Source organism: Erpetoichthys calabaricus, chromosome 10 (genome assembly GCF_900747795.2).
Source record: "Erpetoichthys calabaricus chromosome 10, fErpCal1.3, whole genome shotgun sequence".
In the NCBI taxonomy this organism is placed as follows: domain Eukaryota; kingdom Metazoa; phylum Chordata; class Cladistia; order Polypteriformes; family Polypteridae; genus Erpetoichthys; species Erpetoichthys calabaricus.
In genome coordinates, this window is record NC_041403.2 from 57548808 (window position 1) to 57568731 (window position 19924).

At 38.8% G+C, this 19924-nt stretch overlaps 1 protein-coding gene across 2 annotated transcripts in view; it reads left to right on the plus strand.

Annotated features, from left to right (window-relative positions):
* Window positions 1–19470, plus strand: part of dph2 (diphthamide biosynthesis 2) — a 34728-nt gene extending 15258 nt beyond the window's left edge. For both annotated transcript variants that reach the window (XM_028811285.2, XM_028811286.2), the window contains exons 5-7: window positions 3650–4324; window positions 11310–11498; window positions 18766–19470. In XM_028811285.2, the coding sequence (XP_028667118.1) occupies window positions 3650–4324; window positions 11310–11498; window positions 18766–18890 (989 nt within the window). In that variant the 3' untranslated portion in view covers window positions 18891–19470. The remainder of the gene's footprint in view (window positions 1–3649; window positions 4325–11309; window positions 11499–18765) is intronic.
* The last annotated feature ends 454 nt before the right edge of the window (window positions 19471–19924 follow it).

Genomic DNA, 19924 nt, shown 5'->3' on the forward strand with positions numbered 1-19924 from the left:
GAAAGTGAAAATCCGCATAGTAAAAACCATATGTTTTTAAATGGTTATTTTTTATATATTTTAAGCCCTTATAAACTCTCCCACACTCTTATAAACATTTCCTGCACAGTTATACAGCATAAACCCTTTGTATTCTCTTAGATATTAGGTAAGATTCGTTGAAATTATGTATGTAAACACACTGTTTATATACAGTAAAACCTAAATATTATAGATAAGATATCGAGCATCTCCGATATCACATATGTTACATGTTATGTTACAACCATTACGATAGACAGGCCACCAGTAATAAATATGTACAATGCAAGAAAAATTATATACAGTAAAATGTGTGTTACTGTATGTAGAAAATAAATTATGGTTACTCACTAGCAATGACACGACGACTTGTCTGATAACGATGAGTTTAATTTTACTGCACAACAAAGGAGAGCGTTACAACACTTCTAAAGGAGCTTCTTCAGGTGACTGTGTAGCACCGCTGTTGTTCTTCTTCCGGCAGTCTTCAATCCAAATCCCTAAAGCAGATTCCATCTGGACTACCGCCTTATTACGTCCACTTACAACTCGTTTTGCGCCCTGATTAAAGGACACGGCGGCCGTAGATCTTATATTCTTTTCCTCCTTTATAAATAATAAGAATCGTGGACTCATTGATGCCGTAATGGCGTCCTACAGTGGTGTAGCTGTTCCCTTCCTTCAACATATGCAAAACTTTTACCTTTTCAGCAGATCGTTTTGGAGCCATAACGAAGGGCTTGACTATGCACAAAGATAAACACAAAAGAGCACAAAAGTTAACTCTTTACACAGTGAAACACGTTCATGCTGAATGAGCGAGACAAGACTTCCTGGTTAACACAGCGGAATCGAATTCGGCGCTCCGTTGCTGAGCCAATCAGCACACAGGAACTTAACTGCGTGCTCTGATTGGGTAGCTTCTCAGCCATCCGCCAATAGCGTCCCTTGTATGAAATCAACTGGGAATACCAACTGAGGAAGCATGTACCAGAAGTAAAATGACCCATTGTCCAAGCAGAAACCGCGAAAAATCCGTGTTATATATTTAGATATGCTTACATATAAAATCCGCGATAGAGTGAAGCCGCGAAAGTCGAAGCGCGATATAGCGAGGGATTACTGTAGCTATGTATCACTATACAAATAAACCATGTTTTATAAAGTATCAGTGGTCATATTCATCAAAACTAAGCGAGTAGCTTAAAGTGTATTCAGTGGAACAGCTGTTTATATCTTAATATTAAAATGTATGGATGTTAATTTTGTGTGTTTTTTTTCTTCAGTGTAGAAACTAATGTTCTATACTGCAATATCTTATAAACATGCAGTTATGTGTAGCATATTTCAAGCAATTTAATTAATTATTTAATAGATACATTAAAAACTAAGCCATTGATGGGTAAATTTGCTGTTGACCCTCTTATTTTAGTTATGAGAAAGTTGAAATATAGAAATATTTTAAGTTATTACTTTGTAAATGTAGAATTTTTGGCTGTATAATTTAAAATACATAAGCAGTATATTTCTAAAATTATATTACAAATTAAAATGTTAATGTACAGTTAGGTCCATAAATATTTGGACAGAGACAACTTTTTTCTAATTTTGGTTCTGTACATTACCACAATGAATTTTAAATGAAACAACTCAGATGCAGTTGAAGTGCAGACTCAGCTTTAATTCAGTGGGGTGAACAAAATGATTGCATAAAAATGTGAGGCAACTAAAGCATTTTTTTAACACAATCCCTTCATTTCAGGGGCTCAAAAGTAATTGGACAAATTAAACAACTGGAAATAAAATGTTCATTTCTAATACTTGGTTGAAAGCCCTTTACTGGCAATGACAGCCTGAAGTCTTGAACTCATGGACATCACCACATGCTGGGTTTCCTCCTTTTTAATGCTCTGCCAGGCCTTTACTGCAGCAGCTTTCAGTTGCTGTTTGTTTGTGGGCCTTTCTGTCTGAAGTTTAGTCTTCAACAAGTGAAATGCATGCTCAATTGGGTTAAGATCAGGTGACCAACTTGGCCATTCAAGAATTTTCCACTTCTTTGCTTTAATAAACTCCTGGGTTGCTTTGGCTGTATGTTTTGGGTCATTGTCCATCTGTATCATGAAATGCCACCCAATCAATTTGACTGCGTTTAGCTGGATTTGAGCAGACAGTATGTCTCTGAACACCAGGAAATTCATTTGGCTGCTTCTTTCCTGTGTCACATCATCAATAAACACTAGTGTCCCAGTGCCACAGGCAGCCATGCACGTCCAAGCCATCACACTGCCTCCATCGTGTTTTACAGATGATGTGGTATGCTTTGGATGAGCTGTTCCACACCTTCTCCATACTTTTTTCTTGCCATCATTCTGGTAGAGTTTGATCTTGGTTTCATCTGTCCAAAGAATGTTTCTCCAGAACTGTGCTGGCTTTTTTAGATGTTCTTTATCAAAGTCCAATCTAACCTTTCTATTCTTGAGGCTTATGAGTGGCTTGCACCTTGCAGTGCACCCTCTGTATTTACTTTCACGCAGTCTTCTCTTTATGGTAGACTTGGATATCGATACGCCTACCCCCTGGAGAGTGTTGTTCACCTGGTTGGCTGTTGTGAAGGGGTTTCTCTTCACCATGGAAATGATTCTGCGATCATCCACCACTGTTGTCTTCTGTGGACGTCCAGGTCTTTTTGCGTTGCTGAGTTCACCAGTGCTTGCTTTCTTTCTCAGAATGTACCAAACTGTAGGTTTTGCCACTCGTAATATTGTAGCAATTTCTCTGATGGGTTTTTTCTGTTTTCGCAGCTTAAGGATGGCTTCTTTCACCTACATGGAGAGCTCCTTTGACCGCATGTTGTCTGTTCACAGCAAAATCTTCCACATGCAAGCACCACACCTCAAATCAACTCCAGGCCTTTTATCTGCTTAATTGATAATGACATAACAACTGACTTGCCCACATATGCCCATGAAATAGCCTTTGAGTCAATTGTCCAATTACTTTTGAGCCCCTGAAATGAAGGGATTGTGTTAAAAAAAATGCTTTAGTTGCCTCACATTTTTATGCAATCGTTTTGTTCACCCCACTGAATTAAAGCTGAAAGTTTGCACTTCAACTGCATCTGAGTTGTTTCATTTAAAATTCATTGTGGTAATGTACAGAACCAAAATTAGAAAAAAAATTGTCTCTGTCCAAATATTTATGGACCTAACTGTAAGTATAAGGAATAAGAGTGTATGGTTACAGTGTTTTATATTCTTTCATACTAATGCATTCAAATCCAAAGCAGTGTTTGGAAGGGAAAAAACATCTTTGTGTTTATTTTACTACTGAAATATTTAATGTAGGTTGTGATTAAATTATTGGTTGATTTAAATGTATACAATTCAACATATGTAGTTTTAAAAAAATATAATTACTGTATAATAATTAGAAACATTATTTTTTTAATGCCTGCCTTTGTGGAAATACTGTTTTTTCAGTAGCTACAGAAATAAAACTAATTTAGTTTCATGTTAGTTTCATGTTTGGTTTAACATTTATACATTTTTTTTAAATATAGCAGATGCAAGAATGCTAAAATTGTTCTCATTTTATTGTACTAACAAGAGATTTTTTTTCTTAATTTCAGGTGGTTTGCAAAAGATTCTGCAATCTGAATACCCAAATGTAGTTATGTCTCAAATCAAACCTGAAGTAACAAAAAAAGGTCTTGATCTTGACTTGGGAGAAGTACCTGCTAACAGGCCTGTTGGACAGCTTGTTGAAAAATTTGGCCGTCAGTTTGTCATTAAAGAAGGTTTTAACATCAAAGATTATGGAATATTTTATGTTGGCCAGGAAGGTGCAACTTTAAATAATTTTATGATGACTTTCAATCAGTGTACTTTTTGTTCATTTGATCCAATGACAAAAGTTGGAAGGCAGGAGTCTATTAACATCAATAAGGCTCTGATGAAGCGTTACTATTTAATTGAGAGAGCCAAAGATGCAAATGTATTTGGCATATTAGCTGGAACCCTTGGTGTTGCTGATTATCTTTCCATTATTGATCATCTAAAGGACCTTATTAAAACAGCAGGGAAAAAAAGCTATTTGTTTGTAATGGGAAAGCTGAATGTTCCTAAACTAGCCAACTTTCTAGAAATTGATATGTATGTGCTAGTAGCATGCCCAGAGAATTCTCTGTTGGACAGCAGTGACTTTTACAAGCCAGTAATTACTCCTTTTGAATTGGAAATTGCCTTCAATAAACAAAGAGAGTGGACTGGAGAATATGTCACAGAATTCAGAGACTTACTTCCAGGTAGGTTATATATGTTAATTAAGTATAAAGTTCTGACTATATTCATGAATTTCTATTTATGAGATTTCTGAAAGTTTTAAGTAAAGGCAGAGTTTCATAAAGACAGTTTTCAGTTACAAGTATTTCTTTGTTTTTTGGTCAAGTCTTCCTACATGCTGAACATTGCAAGAATGTGTCAGTTCCAGTTTTGATCACCTTAAAGTTATAATTTTATCTTTGAAGAATTATTCTGTGGTGCTTGATATTATGCTAACATTTCTACAAATATGGATTGGTGTGTCATCTGTGTTAATTACTTTCTAAGGTGGAGTTATTTTCTTTGGATATCATAGAAATACTGTAGATGGTAAAATACATGCAGAAACCTAAATCCAACACTTCCCTTAGTAGTCAAAAGAACCAACTACAGTATAGTAATTGACTGCGAGCCTTCATTTCTCATACTGTTAACCCAACCCAGACCCAAAACTGAGAGCTATTAAAGCAAAAATGTCAAAAACAATTAATAGTCAACAGCCACTGTAACAGTATAGTGCAATCTGATATAACATAAGTAGTATTGGGCGTGAATAAGTGAGCAGGTGAGATCAGAAAAGTGGTACTACATGTGCTATTTCCTGAACATGCCTCATAAAATCCTAAAAATAATAAATTTAAGTATGGTTGGTTACAAGAACTCATCCACCCATCCATTTTCCAACCCATTGAATCCAAACACAGGGTCACGGGGGTCTGCTGGAGCCAATCCCAGCCAACACAGGGCACAAGGCAGGAACCAAACCCAGGCAGGGTGCCAACCCGCCGCAGGACACACACAAACACATTCACACACCAAGCACACACTAGGGCCAATGTAGAATTTCCAATCCACCTAACCTGCATGTCTTTGGACTATGGAAGGAAACTGGAGCACCCGAAGGAAACCCACGAAGACACGGGGAGAACATGCAAACTCCACGCAGGGAGGACCCGGGAAGCGAACCCGGATCTCCTAACTGCGAGGCAGCAGCGTTCCACTGCGCCACCGTGCTGCCCTACAAGAACTCATTTCAGGTGAAAAGGGATTTTTCTTGATGTCAGCCTCTACATTAATGCATAGTTGAATTTCAAAAAGATGTGTACAGTAGACTTTTGATAGCCACTACTGAATGGAAACAGATGACAGCTTTGTGAGTGTACAGTATATTTACCAAATGGATGAACCTGAATTCCTTTTGAGTCTCAATTAATAAGAATAGATAGAATTTTTGAAAAGTAATTTTTGTTCAGTTTCAATAGATGGATGTCGGGCATGGGTAGAAATACATTAGGAATAGAATGTTGCTGGGGATATAAAGCATACAAGATTTTAAAAAAAGGAAAAAAAATTAAGCCTCAGTTTAATTGACTTCTTCAGTGTAATAATTGTTTATACAAACAGCTTAAGAATGCATTTACATCAGGCCAGTCTTAGTGGTCGCATGTAGCCTAAAAATGTTTACCAAAGGTGACTGTGTTCGGGCCTATTGCCAGATTGTTCTTCAACCTACAGTATGTGAGGATAGGTGTTTCTGTGGTAATATGCCATGATATTTTGGCACCCTATGCAGGTTGGATTCCTCCCTTGTACCCACAAGAGACCACTGAAAGACAACAGAGAGATCCTGCCAATGCCGTTATGAATATTACACAGATTGAGAGGCCTTTTACTCTGTATGTATGCTGGGCGTCTAGTTAATGGATGGAAGCATTTAATGACCCCAGTAATGGGCAGGAAACCTTTTTGGCTGGAATGCCTGTCCTCATTACAGAGAGAGAGAGAGAGAGAGAGTAGGCATGATGTTGCAAGTTGAGGCCAAGCAGTTCATTTAAAACTGTGTTTGAGAAAGAAAGACTGGAAAGAGGCCACAGTTCTTTCTGGATCCAAATTTGGCTTGTTATTTTCACTTTTTGTGACAGCCAGTAAGATTACTAATGATGCCCATACAGAGAAGCGATAATGTGCATATATAGTGGATTCACAAAGTATTCAAATCCCATTGGTTTTTCACATTTTGTCATGTTATGTTGCTGCCTTGTGGCAAAATCATTTACCACATATCCCCATATCAACCAACACTCAATGACCCACAATGAGAAAGTGGGAATGGGATTTCAGAAATGTTTGCAAATCTGTTAAAAATACACTGAAGTATCACCTTGACACATTTTCAGACCTTTTACTCAGTACCTTGTTGAAGCACTTCTGCCAGTGATTGAAATCTGGGCTCTTCTTGGATATACAGTGCATCCGGAAAGTATTCACAGCGCATCACTTTTTCCACATTTTGTTATGTTACAGCCTTATTCCAAAATGGATTAAATTCATTTTTTTCCTCAGAATTCTGCACACAACACCCCATAATGACAACGTGAAAAACGTTTACTTGAGGTTTTTGCAAATTTATTAAAAATAAAAAAACTGAGAAATCACATGTACATAAATATTCACAGCCTTTGTCTCAAAACTTTGTCGATGCACCTTTGGCAGCAATTACAGCCTCAAGTCTGTTTAAATATGATGCCACAAGCTTGGCACACCTATCCTTGGCCAGTTTCGCCCATTCCTCTTTGCAGCACCTCTCAAGCTCCATCAGGTTGGATGGGAAGCGTCGGTGCACAGCCATTTTAAGATCTCTCCAGAGATGTTCAATCGGATTCAAGTCTGGGCTCTGGCTGGGCCACTCAAGGACATTCACAGAGTTGTCCTGAAGCCACTCCTTTGATATCTTGGCTGTGTGCTTAGGGTCGTTGTCCTGCTGAAAGATGAACCGTCACCCCAGTCTCAGGTCAAGAGCGCTCTGGAACAGGATGTCTCTGTACATTGCTGCAGTCATCTTTCCCTTTATCCTGACTAGTCTCCCAGTTCCTGCCGCTGAAAAACATCCCCACAGCCTGATGCTACCACCACCATTCTTCACTGTAGGGATGGTGCCAGGTTTCCTCCAAACGTGACGCCTGGCATTCACACCAAAGAGTTCAATCTTTGTTTCATCAGACCAGAGAATTTTCTTTGTCATGGTCTGAGAGTCCTTCGGGTGCCTTTTGGCAAACTCCAGGCGGCCTGCCATGTGCCTTTTACTAAGGAGTGGCTTACGTCTGGCCACTCTACCATACAGGCCTGATTGGTGGATTGCTGCAGAGATGGTTGTCCTTCTGGAAGGTTCTCCTCTCTCCACAGAGGTCCTCTGGAGCTCTGACAGAGTGACCATCGGGTTCTTGGTCACCTCCCTGACTAAGGCCCTTCTCCCCCGATCGCTCAGTTTAGATGGCCGGCCAGCTCTAGGAAGAGTCCTGGTGGTTTCGAACTTCTTCCACTTACGGATGATGGAGGCCACTGTGCTCATTGGGACCTTCAAAGCAGCAGAAATTTTTCTGTAACCTTCCCCAGATTTGTGCCTTGAGACAATCCTGTCTCGGAGGTCTACAGACAATTCCTTTGACTTCATGCTTGGTTTGTGCTCTGACATGAACTGTCAACTGTGGGACCTTATATAGACAGGTGTGTGCCTTTCCAAATCATGTCCAGTCAACTGACTTTACCACAGGTGGACTCCAATTAAACTGTAGAAACACCTCAAGGATGATCAGGGGAAACAGGATGTACCTGAGCTCAATTTCGAGCTTCACGGCAAAGGCTGTGAATACTTATGTACATGTGCTTTCTCAATTTTTTTTATTTTTAATAAATTTGCAAAAACCTCAAGTAAACCTTTTTCACATTGTCATTATGGGGTGTTGTGTGTAGAATTCTGAGGAAAAAAATGAATTTAATCCATTTTGGAATAAGGCTGTAACATAACAAAATGTGGAAAAAGTGATGCGCTGTGAATACTTTCTGGATGCACTGTAGCATGACAAGCTTTGCACTCCTGGATTTTGGGATTTCCTGACATCCTTTTTGCAGATCCTTTCAAGCTCTGGCAGGTTGCATGGAGACTGTTGGTGGATAGCTATTTTATGGATAGCTAATGAATAGTTATTTTATGGTCTCCACAAAGATGTTCTGTTGGGTTCAAGTCCAGGCTCTAGCTGGGCAATTCAAGGACATTCCAGAGTTGTCCCTAAGCCACTCCCGGAGTAGGGCTGAACTTATAGTCAATGAAATTGTCCATCACTGATTGGCAGGACACATCATTAATGTAAAAAAAAAAATAATTGATTGGCTCCAAGCATTTGCAGAAATGTCCTCAAAATGTTAAACAGCAGCTGTCACGTTTTTTGAATTTAATCTTCCGCACCTCACAAGAAAGCTGTGAGGCACTTACATTCGCAGCAGGAGGCATTTGTGATACCTTTAGTTAGCTACTTTAGCTGGAATGAGCTGTAGCTGAGGGAAGCCTGATCAATGTGTCACACACAAAGTTTGAATGGGAAGGTATGTTTGTAGCACTGCATCTCTGTAGTGCTTGCAGACTCCGAATGCCCTTATTTTCTTTTTCTTCACTTTGCTGTTGTAGGTAGCTCACTGTACTTAAAATGATCACTTACTATGACCACACAAGTTGGAATTCTTTGTGATTTTCACAGGATTACCCCTTTGAAAGGGTCACCTGAAGCTGCTCATTTGTGTAATGGAATGTCAGGTCATACTGTGGGTGACTGATCCCCAGGCCAATTCAGGTTTTCAGTGATGTTGCAATATTTTTCATTCACCATCTATTTTTTTAACCTGCTAATCTTGAGCAGGGGCAACTGGAACATATCCTTATGGTGTTAAATTTTACATAACCTGTGCAGTGAGATTTGATCGCCAGACAAGGAATGTGATGGTGCTTGTTTGGTCTTTTGAGCAGTGCTTGAAGTGGGTCAATAACAGAGGCACTTAAAGTTTGTAGAGGACCCCCAGACGTCAAATGAATGTTAGTGTATCACTGTGCTTGTAGATTGAAGAGGATCCCCCTCACTTTCAATATAATATCTTAATATACATGTGATCTGACCTCAAAGGTTAAACCCCACCACCCCTTCATGTAAAAGTAATAACTAATCGGGAAGAGGAACTAGATGCTGACTAACCAGAATATTGCCAATAATTTGTTTCCATATTCAAGTACTGCTTGCAGACCAATTGGTATGTAATTCTACTGTGCACACAAGATAATAAATCTGAAATGAACTGATCACACTATATATCAAACAAGTGCCTTACATTTTTTTAAAAACCAGTGCCATTGTCCTCTAGCATTCACTTTGTACATTGTAAGCTTGCAATAACAATCAACACTTAGTGTTATCCACTTTGTGTGGCATGTCAGTTGCATGCTTGGTTAGAAAAGGCAAAATACTGTATGCACTACAGCCAAGCCATCATGAAACACAACAGAGTACAATTTTTTCTATAATGTGTGCTGAGTCACTTATTTTGTTCAGAAGATAGAAGAAAGGGAACAACTGAGGATGCTGTACTTAAGTGAGTAAAAGTAATTTGTAACTTCTAGTTTCCTGTTGGTAGCCATTTATTAAAATGACAAGACACATCTAATTTTAGAGTTTTGTTTCAATGAGGCATCGTGATTTGTGACAATTTTAAATGAACTTGAAATGAATCGACTTTGATTCAGTGTAATAACACTACTGAATTTCTGTGTGCTATGTGTGCTGAGTTGCAGAAATTTGTAAGACAACAAAGTAACTCCTCTGTCCTGAACTGAAATGCCCATACACCTTTCTTCCAGTAACCCCTGTGGACTTTTTCTGCGGTACATGGGTAGATCAGCTAATTATTCGTAATCCATAAGCATATCTCTCTCACCAACCCTAAAGGGGCAATACCATTGTGCATCATCAGTGTTTTGAAATGATGATGTGACAATGTGAACTTCTAAGACATCACACAGCCCTATTCTGCAGTAGGCGTTCATTAAGGATATCTCTGTACTTTGCTCCATTTAGCTTTACCTCAACCCTATCTTGTCTCCCATTCCCTGCCTCTGAAAAACAACCCCATGGTATGATGCTGCCACCACCATGCCTTACTGTTGGATTGCTATTGCACAGGTGATGGACATTGCCTGATTTCCAAACAAACACGACACTAATCTTTGTTTTATCAGACCAGAAAATCTTGTTTCTCACAGTCTGAGAGTCCTTTAGGTGCATTTTTGCTTCAGTGTGTCTTTTACTCAGGAAGATTTCTATCTGGCCGCTCTGTCAAAAGTCGTGATTGGTAGAGTGTTTCAGTAACGGTTGTCCTTCTGGCAGTTTCTCCCATTTCCACACAGGTTCTCTGGAGCTAAGTCAGAGTGACTGTCAGGTTCTTGGCCACCTCTTTTGTCATGGCCCGCCTCTTATGATTGCTCGGTTTGGTTAGGATACCACCTCTAGGAAGAGTCGTGATTGGTTCATACTACTTCCATTTAAAAATTATGAAGGCACATGTGGTCTTCGAATCTTTCAAAGCTGCAGGATTTTTTGTAGACTTTCCCATATCTTTGCCTTGACACAGTCTTCTGTCTCTCAGCTCTGCAGGTGATTTATTTCAACTTAATGGCTTAGTTTTTGCTCTGATACACAATGTCAGCCATGGAACCTTAAACAGACAGGTGTGTGCCTTTCCTAATCATGTCTAGTCAATTGAATTGACCACAGCTGGACTCCAAGCAAGGTGTGGAAAAATTTCAACAGTAATCAATAGAATGGGGTTCCCTGGAGCCAAATATCAAGTGTCATTGGAAAGGGTCTGAATACTTGTGTCAATGTGGTGTTTCCATTTTTATTTTAAATAAAAATTCTGTTTTCACGTTATTATTCTGAGGTGATGAATGTTGCTTGATATGGGGAAAAATGAAATTAAATGATTTTAGTGCAATATAGGAAAATGTGGAAAAAGTGAAAGCGTCTGAATACTTTATGAATGCACCATACAGTGTGTAATTTTTATCTTGTCACCACAGAAATGATAAGTAAAGCTTTTTTGCAGATTTGTTTTAGATTGCATGACATTTCTTTTTAATTTACATTACAGGAGGAAATAGTTATGTTGAGTTTAGAAATCAAAATGTGGAAAGCCTTATTGAAGAAACTGATGTCTCTCTAATTACTGGCAATCTGCGATCCACCTCTTTGGCTAAAACTGAACTTCATGCTGATAATGGAGAATCATCCTTGGTTCAGAGGAATCAGACTCTAACTCTGTCTCAGCTGGATCCAGCAGGTTTGTATTATTTACTCATTGACATTTAAACAGTATCTTGTCTGGCTTACTGAGCTGAGAATGTGGTGCTCTATAAACAAGTTTGTTTTTGTGCATACATACACATATTGAAGGGTAGAAGAGAGGCTAAACTCAAACAAAGTAGTAAAACTTCTATTCCTTTCATTTTATGTGTTAAGTTCCTTCTGCAGTTATCCTGGCTGCCCTTAAGTTTATTTTTGTCCAGGCATATTTTAATTGAATAAGCCTCAAGTATTCCAATTGAAAGTATATGCTTTTCCAAACAGCTAACAAGAAAGGAATCTGTCTTTGTTTCTTGCTGCCTTTTTTAGGTGAATGAGGGTATAACTGGCTTATACAGTGGGCAGGAATTCTTCTAATATTAACATCCCAGAAAGGAAGTACTAAGTTTGATACTGGAAAACACTAGAAGACAAAAGGGCAATCTTATAAATGCACCAATTGCAATGTTAATTGTTACTTAGTAAGATGCCTTTCAAATGGTGGTCACTGACATTGCTGGCTGAAGACTTAAGTTTAGACATTATTATTCCAGGGGGTGGAATTTGTATGCATTAGGGGAACAACTTTAAACCATTGTTCTATAGGCACTAGAGAATTATCCAAGACAAGGCAAGAAATAATATCCTTCGCTATAATTCAGTCACACTCCTAGGATATGCAAAGATAAAAATATTGAATTCTAACAGTAAACTAGTATATGAAAATTGCATTAGAAATGAACAAGCGTACTATTTCATAAAATTCTCAACAATAGATCCATAACTTTGACACCTTATCTAATAGGATTCTTGATATCCTATAGATATTGTTTAGGAAATGTTTTGGTTATATATGCTATTCCCATATGCCTGTTCTTGTCAAGAAATGTTTTTCATTCCATTTTTCTATTGGAATGACATAATAAAATGCAGAGCACAAAGACACTTACCTTCTCTTCTTCTTCTTTTGGCTGTTCCCGTTAGGGGTTGCCACAGCAGATCATCTTGTTCCATATCTTCCTGTCTTCTGCATCTTGCACTGTCACACCCATCACCTGCATGTCCTCTCTCACCACATCCAGAAGTCTTCTCTTAGGCCTTTCTCTTTTCCTCTTGCTTGGCAGCTCTATCTTTAACATCCTTTTCCCAATATACCTAGCATCTCTCCTCTGCACATGTCCAAACCAACGCACTCTTGCCTCTCTGATTTTGTCTCCCAACCATCCAAACTAAGCCGACCCCCTAATGTACTCATTTCTAATATTTGTCACACCCAGTGCAAATCTTAGCATCTTTAACTCTGCCACCTCTAGCTCTGTCTCCTGTTTTCTGGTTCGTGACAACGTTTCCAACCCATTTAACAAAGCTGGTCTCACTACTGTCCTGTAGATCTTCCCTTTCACTGTTGCTGATAACTGTCTGTCACAAATTACACCTGACACTCTTTTCCACCCATTCCACCCAGCCTGCACTCTCTTTTTCACCTCTCTTCCACAATCCCCATTACTCTGAACTGTTGATCCCAAGTATTTAAACTTATCCACCTTCGCCACCTCTACTCCCTGCATCCTCACCATTCCACTGACCTTCCTCTCATTCACACACATGTATTCTGTCTTGTTCCTACTGACCTTCATTCCTTTCCTCTCTAGAGCATATCTCCACCTCTCCAGGGTCTCCTCAACCTGCTCCCTACAGATCACAATGTCATTAGCAAACATCATAGTCCAAGGGGATTCCGGTCTAATCCCATCTGTCAAACTGTCCATCACCATTGCAAATAAGAAAGGTGTAATCCCACCTCCATGTTGAATGCATCCGTCACTTCTACCGCAGACCTCACCACTGTCACACTTCCATCCATCCATCCATTTTCCAACACAGGGTCACGGGGGTCTGCTGGAGCCAATCCCAGCCAACACAGGGCACAAGGAAGGAACCAATCCCGGGCAGGGTGCCAACCCATCACAGCTGTCACACTTCCCTTGTACATATCCTGTACAACTCTTACATACTTCTGCCATTTCTGACTTCCTCATACAATACTATAACTCCTCTCGAGGCACCCCTGTCATAGGCTTTCTCCAGGTCCACAAAGACACAATGCAACTCCTTCTGGCCTTCTCTATACTTCTCCATCAACACCCTCAGAGCAAACATTGCATCTGTTGTGCTCTTTCTTGGCATGAAACCATACTGCTGCTCACTAATTAGCACCTCCCTTCTTAACCTAGCTTCCATTACTCTTTCCCATAACTTCATGTTGTGGATTATCAGTTTTATCCCCCCGTAGTTACTACAGCTCTGCACATCCCCCTTATTCTTAAAAATCTGTACCAGTACATTTCTTCTCCACCCTTCAGTCATCCTCTCACTTTCCAAGATTCCATTAAAAAATCTGGTTAAAAACTCCACTGCCATCTCTCCTAAACACCTCCATGCTTCCATAGGTATGTCATATGGACCAATGGCCTTTCCATTCTTCATCCTCTTCATAGCTGTCCTTTCTTCCTCCTTGCTAATCCATTGCACTTCCTGATTCACTATCTTCACATCATCCAAACTTCTCTCTCTCTCTCTCATTTTCTTCATTCATCAGCCTCTCAAAGTACTCTGTCCATCTTCTCAACACTCTCTCCTCGCTTGTGAGTATGTTTTCATCTCTATCCTGTATGACCCTAACCTGCTGCACATCTTTCCCAGCTCGGTCTGTCTGTCTAGCCAATCGGTACAGGTCCTTTTCTCCCTCCTTAGTGTCCAACCTCTCATTCAACTTATTATATACCTTTTCTTTAACCTTCACCACCTCTCTCTTCACCTTGTGCCTTATCTTCTTGTATTCTTGTCTACTTTCTGCATGACTATCCCATTTCTTCTTCGCCATCCTCTTCATCTGTATACTCTCCTGTATTTCCCCATTCCACCACCAGGTTTCATTTTCCTCCTTCCTCTGTCCAGAGGATGCCACGCACCCTTCTTGCTGTCACCCTTACTACTTCTGCTGTAGTAGTCCAGCTGTCTTGTAGTAGTCCAGCTGTCTGGTAACTCTTCATTGCCACCCAGTGCCTGTCTCACCTCTTCCCTAAACTCAACCTTGCAGTCTTCCTTTTTCAAATTCCACCATTTGATCCTTGGCTCTGCCCTCACCCTCCTCCTCTTCTTGATCTCCAACGTCATCCTACAGGCCACCATCCTATGCTGTCTAACTACACTTTCCCCTGCCAACACTTTGCAGTCTTTAATCTCCTTCAGATTGAGTTTTCTGCATAAGATATAATCTACCTGTGTACATCTTCTTCCACTCTTGTATGTCACCCTATGTTCCTCCCTCTTCTTAAAATTTGTATTCACCACAGTCATTCCCATCCTTTTTGTAAAATCCACTATCATCTGACCTTCTTCATTCCTTTCCTTGACACAATACCTACCTATCACCTCCTCATCTCCTCTGGTCCCTTCACTAGCATGTCCATTGCAATCCGCTCCATTCACCACTTTCTGTCCCTTGGATAGACTGTACATCACTTCAACTCACTCCAGAAATCTTCTTTCTCATCCATCGCACACCCAACCTGCAGAGCATATGCACTAACAACATTCATCATGACACCTTCAATTTCCAGCTTCATAATCATTACTCTGTCTGACACTCTTTTCACTTCCAAAACACTCTTGACATACTGTTCCTTCAGAATAACCCCTACCCCATTTCTCCTCCCATCCACACCATGATAGAACAATTTGAATCCACCCGGCCTTACTCCCCTTCCATTTAGTCTCTTCCATACACAATGTATCAACCTTACTTCTCTCCATCACACCTGCTAACTCGCTCCCCTTACCAGTCATGCTGCCAACATTCAAAGTTCCTACCCTCAGTTCCACTCTCTTTAACTTCCTCCTCTCCTCTTTCCTCCAAACACGTCTCCCCTTCTTCTTCCCCTTTCAATCCTGAAATTAATTCTTCTTCTACCTTCCAATCCTGAAATGAATTCTTAATTAAATGGTTTATAGTCATTTTTTAAAAGGGAAAGATATTAAGAAACATGGCTTTTTGGATTCTTGCAGATGAAAACAGTTGTTTATTATGTAGCCCACATTGTCCGAGAGTGTCCCTGAGATTAGGGAATTGCTTTGGAGTTAGTCTGATTCTTCCTGTAATCACTGCTTCAATGAGCAGTTTAGAAAATTGCTATATGGATGAAAGAAACTGGTTTATTTTTTAAACTACCAGTCATATTGCATTATAATAGAAATCCACAAGGGGGCAACATCTAATCAATGGTGAGAATAAACAGTGGATTTCAAACTAAAAATATTATCATTTTATTGAAAAACAACATTTGATCTAAAAATAATCAGTTAATTGAAAAAAAATATATATGCATTAATAATTATATCTTTGCCCAAAATTAATATTTGAAATATGCAGTTTTGAAACAATATACTAAATTGTTTTTCTTTTTTATGACTTGCTAAACAATAACGTTGGAAGAGTTCATCTATCTGTCTTTTTTTTTCAAACCATTATTTACACTTTTGGGCCACTGAGAGGTGAAGCCTGTCTTTGTGATACTAAGCAAAAGTAGAAATAAATGGAGATCCTCCTTACAAGGCTTACGAACACTTGTGTCAGTGGGTGAATTTATAATCCCCACTAGATCAATTTATAGTCATCACTTAGTCTAAAATAGAGGACTTTAGGATGTGGGAGGAAGCTCTCATTACCTGGAAATCATCCACTTTTAGAACATATAATCTTTTATATACTAAGTGGTCAAGAGGTTTTAAGGCTGACCTTTTAGTGGTAAAACCTATACATTTTCAAAGTAATCCCTGGAAAAACTAATGTACTTGTTTTTAACGTTCATGAAGCTTTTCTTTGTCATTCGTGCCAATCATTCAAAGCTTGTTTTTCCTTGTTTGTGCAACCATTCTTCAACATCTGACTTGATGTCTTGATTATTGGAACAGGGTGTCCCAAGGAGGTATCCTTTAAGATGGGGACCGGGACCATTTTAGAGAGCATTGTAAGTGTAGCATCTGTGAAATATGGCAAAGAATCCTTTGCAACTTGTGTAGTATGAGAAGGGCATTGTCTTGAGCAGAAAGAGGATGCTCAACACCTTTCTTCACTGCTTTTTCATGATTGACTGTGAAACAGATTAACATAGTATTGACTGGGTAATTAGGCATGTAATCTATAAAAATGATGCAGGAATTTACTTTGGATCTTGAGATTAAGAATCATCTTATTTCCAATGTACTGAACTTTTAAATTTTAGGCTACAGTGATGTGTCCAAGTTTTATTCCTAGTTATGAAACATGAATTTTCTCAAGATTAGTAATGATCGAACCCCGCTAAATTCACTTTGCCTCAATTTTAGCGAAAACCTGGAAAGGTTGCTGAAATTCAGTGACCTCTACAAAATATCAATGGGAAAGAAGAAATTGTACTAGTTTTGAGTGCATTATAATAGTGCAATAGTCTTTTGAGTGTTCCTGAAAAGCATCTTCTAACTATGCTAGACTGATTATTGTGGCCAAAATGTGACTATGACTAACAAACTAACAAACACCAACAAACATTGTGAGGCAAGGGATCAGTGTTATATACTCAAGGGTCTGTCCCTGTTGCAACCTAAACTGCACTTCATAACAAGGAGTATATCGTGCTGAATCCAACAGTGAAGATCCAATGTGTGATGAATCTATGCAGAACAACAAATTACTTTCATAATGTTATTATTTTGATCAGCTATTGTGTCCGTCAAATAAACATACTACAGGCTGTATATCTGCATGTGCAGTTCAGATCAGGCTATGCAGTAATGTGAATTTTATTTATTTATTTATTTTTAAAATGAATGCAAGATACAAATCTGGCTGGAGTACTTATCGGATAGTGACAAAACACATACATGAATAATTTACAGAAGTATACACTGTAAAATATGATACAAAACAAGATGAAGTGTTGGGGCACCTTGAAGGCAAGCCTTGTATAATTGCAAATATTGTAAAGGTCTTTTCAGGCTGGAGTCAAACAACATACTGACTCAAAATGGTGGCGAAATCCTTTAAGAAGCCAGACCGGAAGGGGCATAGGTGGGAAACCATGGCCCAGAAATGATGTCACTGAGGCTGCTGGTGATCTGGTCTATATGGGAGAAAGGAGGAGAAGCATTAGGCAACAGCGCAAACCCTTGACTCAAGGTAGAATTGCATCATATAAGCCTTCAAAATTGTCTTCCAAGTACACGTGTGACAACATGCATGCACAAAGCAAATTGAGTATAGTTGTAGAGTGTGAGGTGGAGTATGCTTAAGGTATGTGTAAATGTTTTATGCATGCGTGACAGAAAGCGGATTGGTAGCGCAGATAAAGTAGTGACATCCACATCCATCATTGGCTACTGCAGCCCCTTATGTCATGTTGACCTTACAATGCATAATGGGGCACTGGGATAAAAAACAGTTCCCCCAAGCTGACTGCATTGCAAATTTTCTGGGTAAAATTGAGCAAACAATGTTACCGGTGAACCAAGAAAATTTGCTGCAGAAAACACTGGTGAATTTCACTAATGAATTTTACTCAAAATTGTACTTAGGACACTGAATGTCATGACAGTTCAGGAGTCAACATTCTAGGCACCGATATTGTCAAATGCAAATATTTGTGAAGGATGGACTCAGTTAATCTAAAAGTATTCCATCAATTGTCTGCAATCTTACATACCATAATTCTTCAGTTTTTACACAATTCACTTCATGCTAGCACCACTTTCTTCTGTCTTCTGTAATCTCCCAGAAATATCCTGTAGTCCATTTCTTGTCTCTATCATGTGAAGGGAACCTGTTACATGTGTTGTTCGCACAGTGTTGGAGGTTTAATAATAAGATACCTGATGTTTCTTTTTTTTTGATAGCCTTGTTGACCTGGTTATGAAACAATAAATAAACACTATAAACCACAATTGCTAAGATCTTGTAATTAACATATTTTACTACAGAGGAACTATTGTTTGACTATATACAAAAAGAGCACATCTGAAAATGAAATGTTTTGCTCTTCTTTTGTATGGTGACCGTCTCAAAATTTAAACTAATATTTGTATGAAAGCATTTTAAATAAAACCTGCATTCATTTTTCAGTTTCCTAACTAAAACTAATTAAATAACTGCCATTTACCTTAGCTGGAAGAGTAATAGCCCAAGTCCTAAATAATGTATAATGTTTCTCTCTTCTTCTTCTTTTTTTTAGCTTCTTTTCTGTCCAGGCGAACCTGGCAAGGACTGGAACCAAAACTTGGGGAGACTCCAGTGACAAAGGCTATTAAAGGAAGAAGAGGCATAGCCATTTCCTATGAGGATGAAAAGAACAGTTAAAAGCAGACAAATACTACAAAATTTTGATTTTAAGTCGCCTTGCATCCAAGAAATCCTGGTCTAAGATAATATTTACCAACCATTAGGCATTTGTTACATTAATTATGGCAAGTACATTTTGGTAAAGTTTACTGAAAAAAATCAAAAGCAGCAGTTACAGCCTGTCCTTGCAACTGCATGATAGATGTCAGTAACAAGGTGCCTTCCATGTCAACTCAAAAAGTGAGTAATTAATGTGACGAACTTAAAGGGAGTTTAAAAAATGACCATGTTAGTGTGTGTCTAAATTGGACTAAACTGATTAAGAGGATGATGGATTTGGTGAATGCTAAAAGATCATGGATGTTTTACATATAGCTGTATTTTGAGATTCTCAAGATACATATTCTTCACTGAAAACTCATAAAGGGTTAACTCATTTTATAGAACAAAACAAGTATAATGAAAAAAATATTTTTGTTTAAAATAAAATTCTGTAAATACATGTATGTAAAGATTTCTTACATATGAAAGAGAAATTGCCAAAAGCAATTTTTTCCAACAAATATTGATTAAATTAATAAATATGTGTAGAAAGTAACTTATATTGTACCAGTGTGTGTCTGAGGGTATCCTAGTTTTCTTGTTATAATCCAAAGATATATGTCATGTTAATTGGTGATTCACATTTTTACTAGCATAAGTGGCTGGTTTATTTGTCGGGCCCTGCAGGGTTAAGCTTCAGCTTGCCATTACCCTGAAATTGGATAAGTAGGTTTGGTAAGTGGATGATGGATGCTTCAGTTGTTGGCAGTAGTGATTTTAAATAATGTTTAAACATAGTAACACTAGAGAAATGCGATACAGTGAGATTAAACATTGTTTACTGTAGGACAACGTGGGCACTGCCCATTGTCCTAGGATTTTAGAGGCACACAAAGCCTGTTGAGACAGTAGATCTAACAGAAATGCCGAAATTCAGCTGTGCACTCCCTACATCCCCCCAAACTTCATTCTTAAGTGAATGGCTGAAGTGAAGCTCTGCCAACACTGCC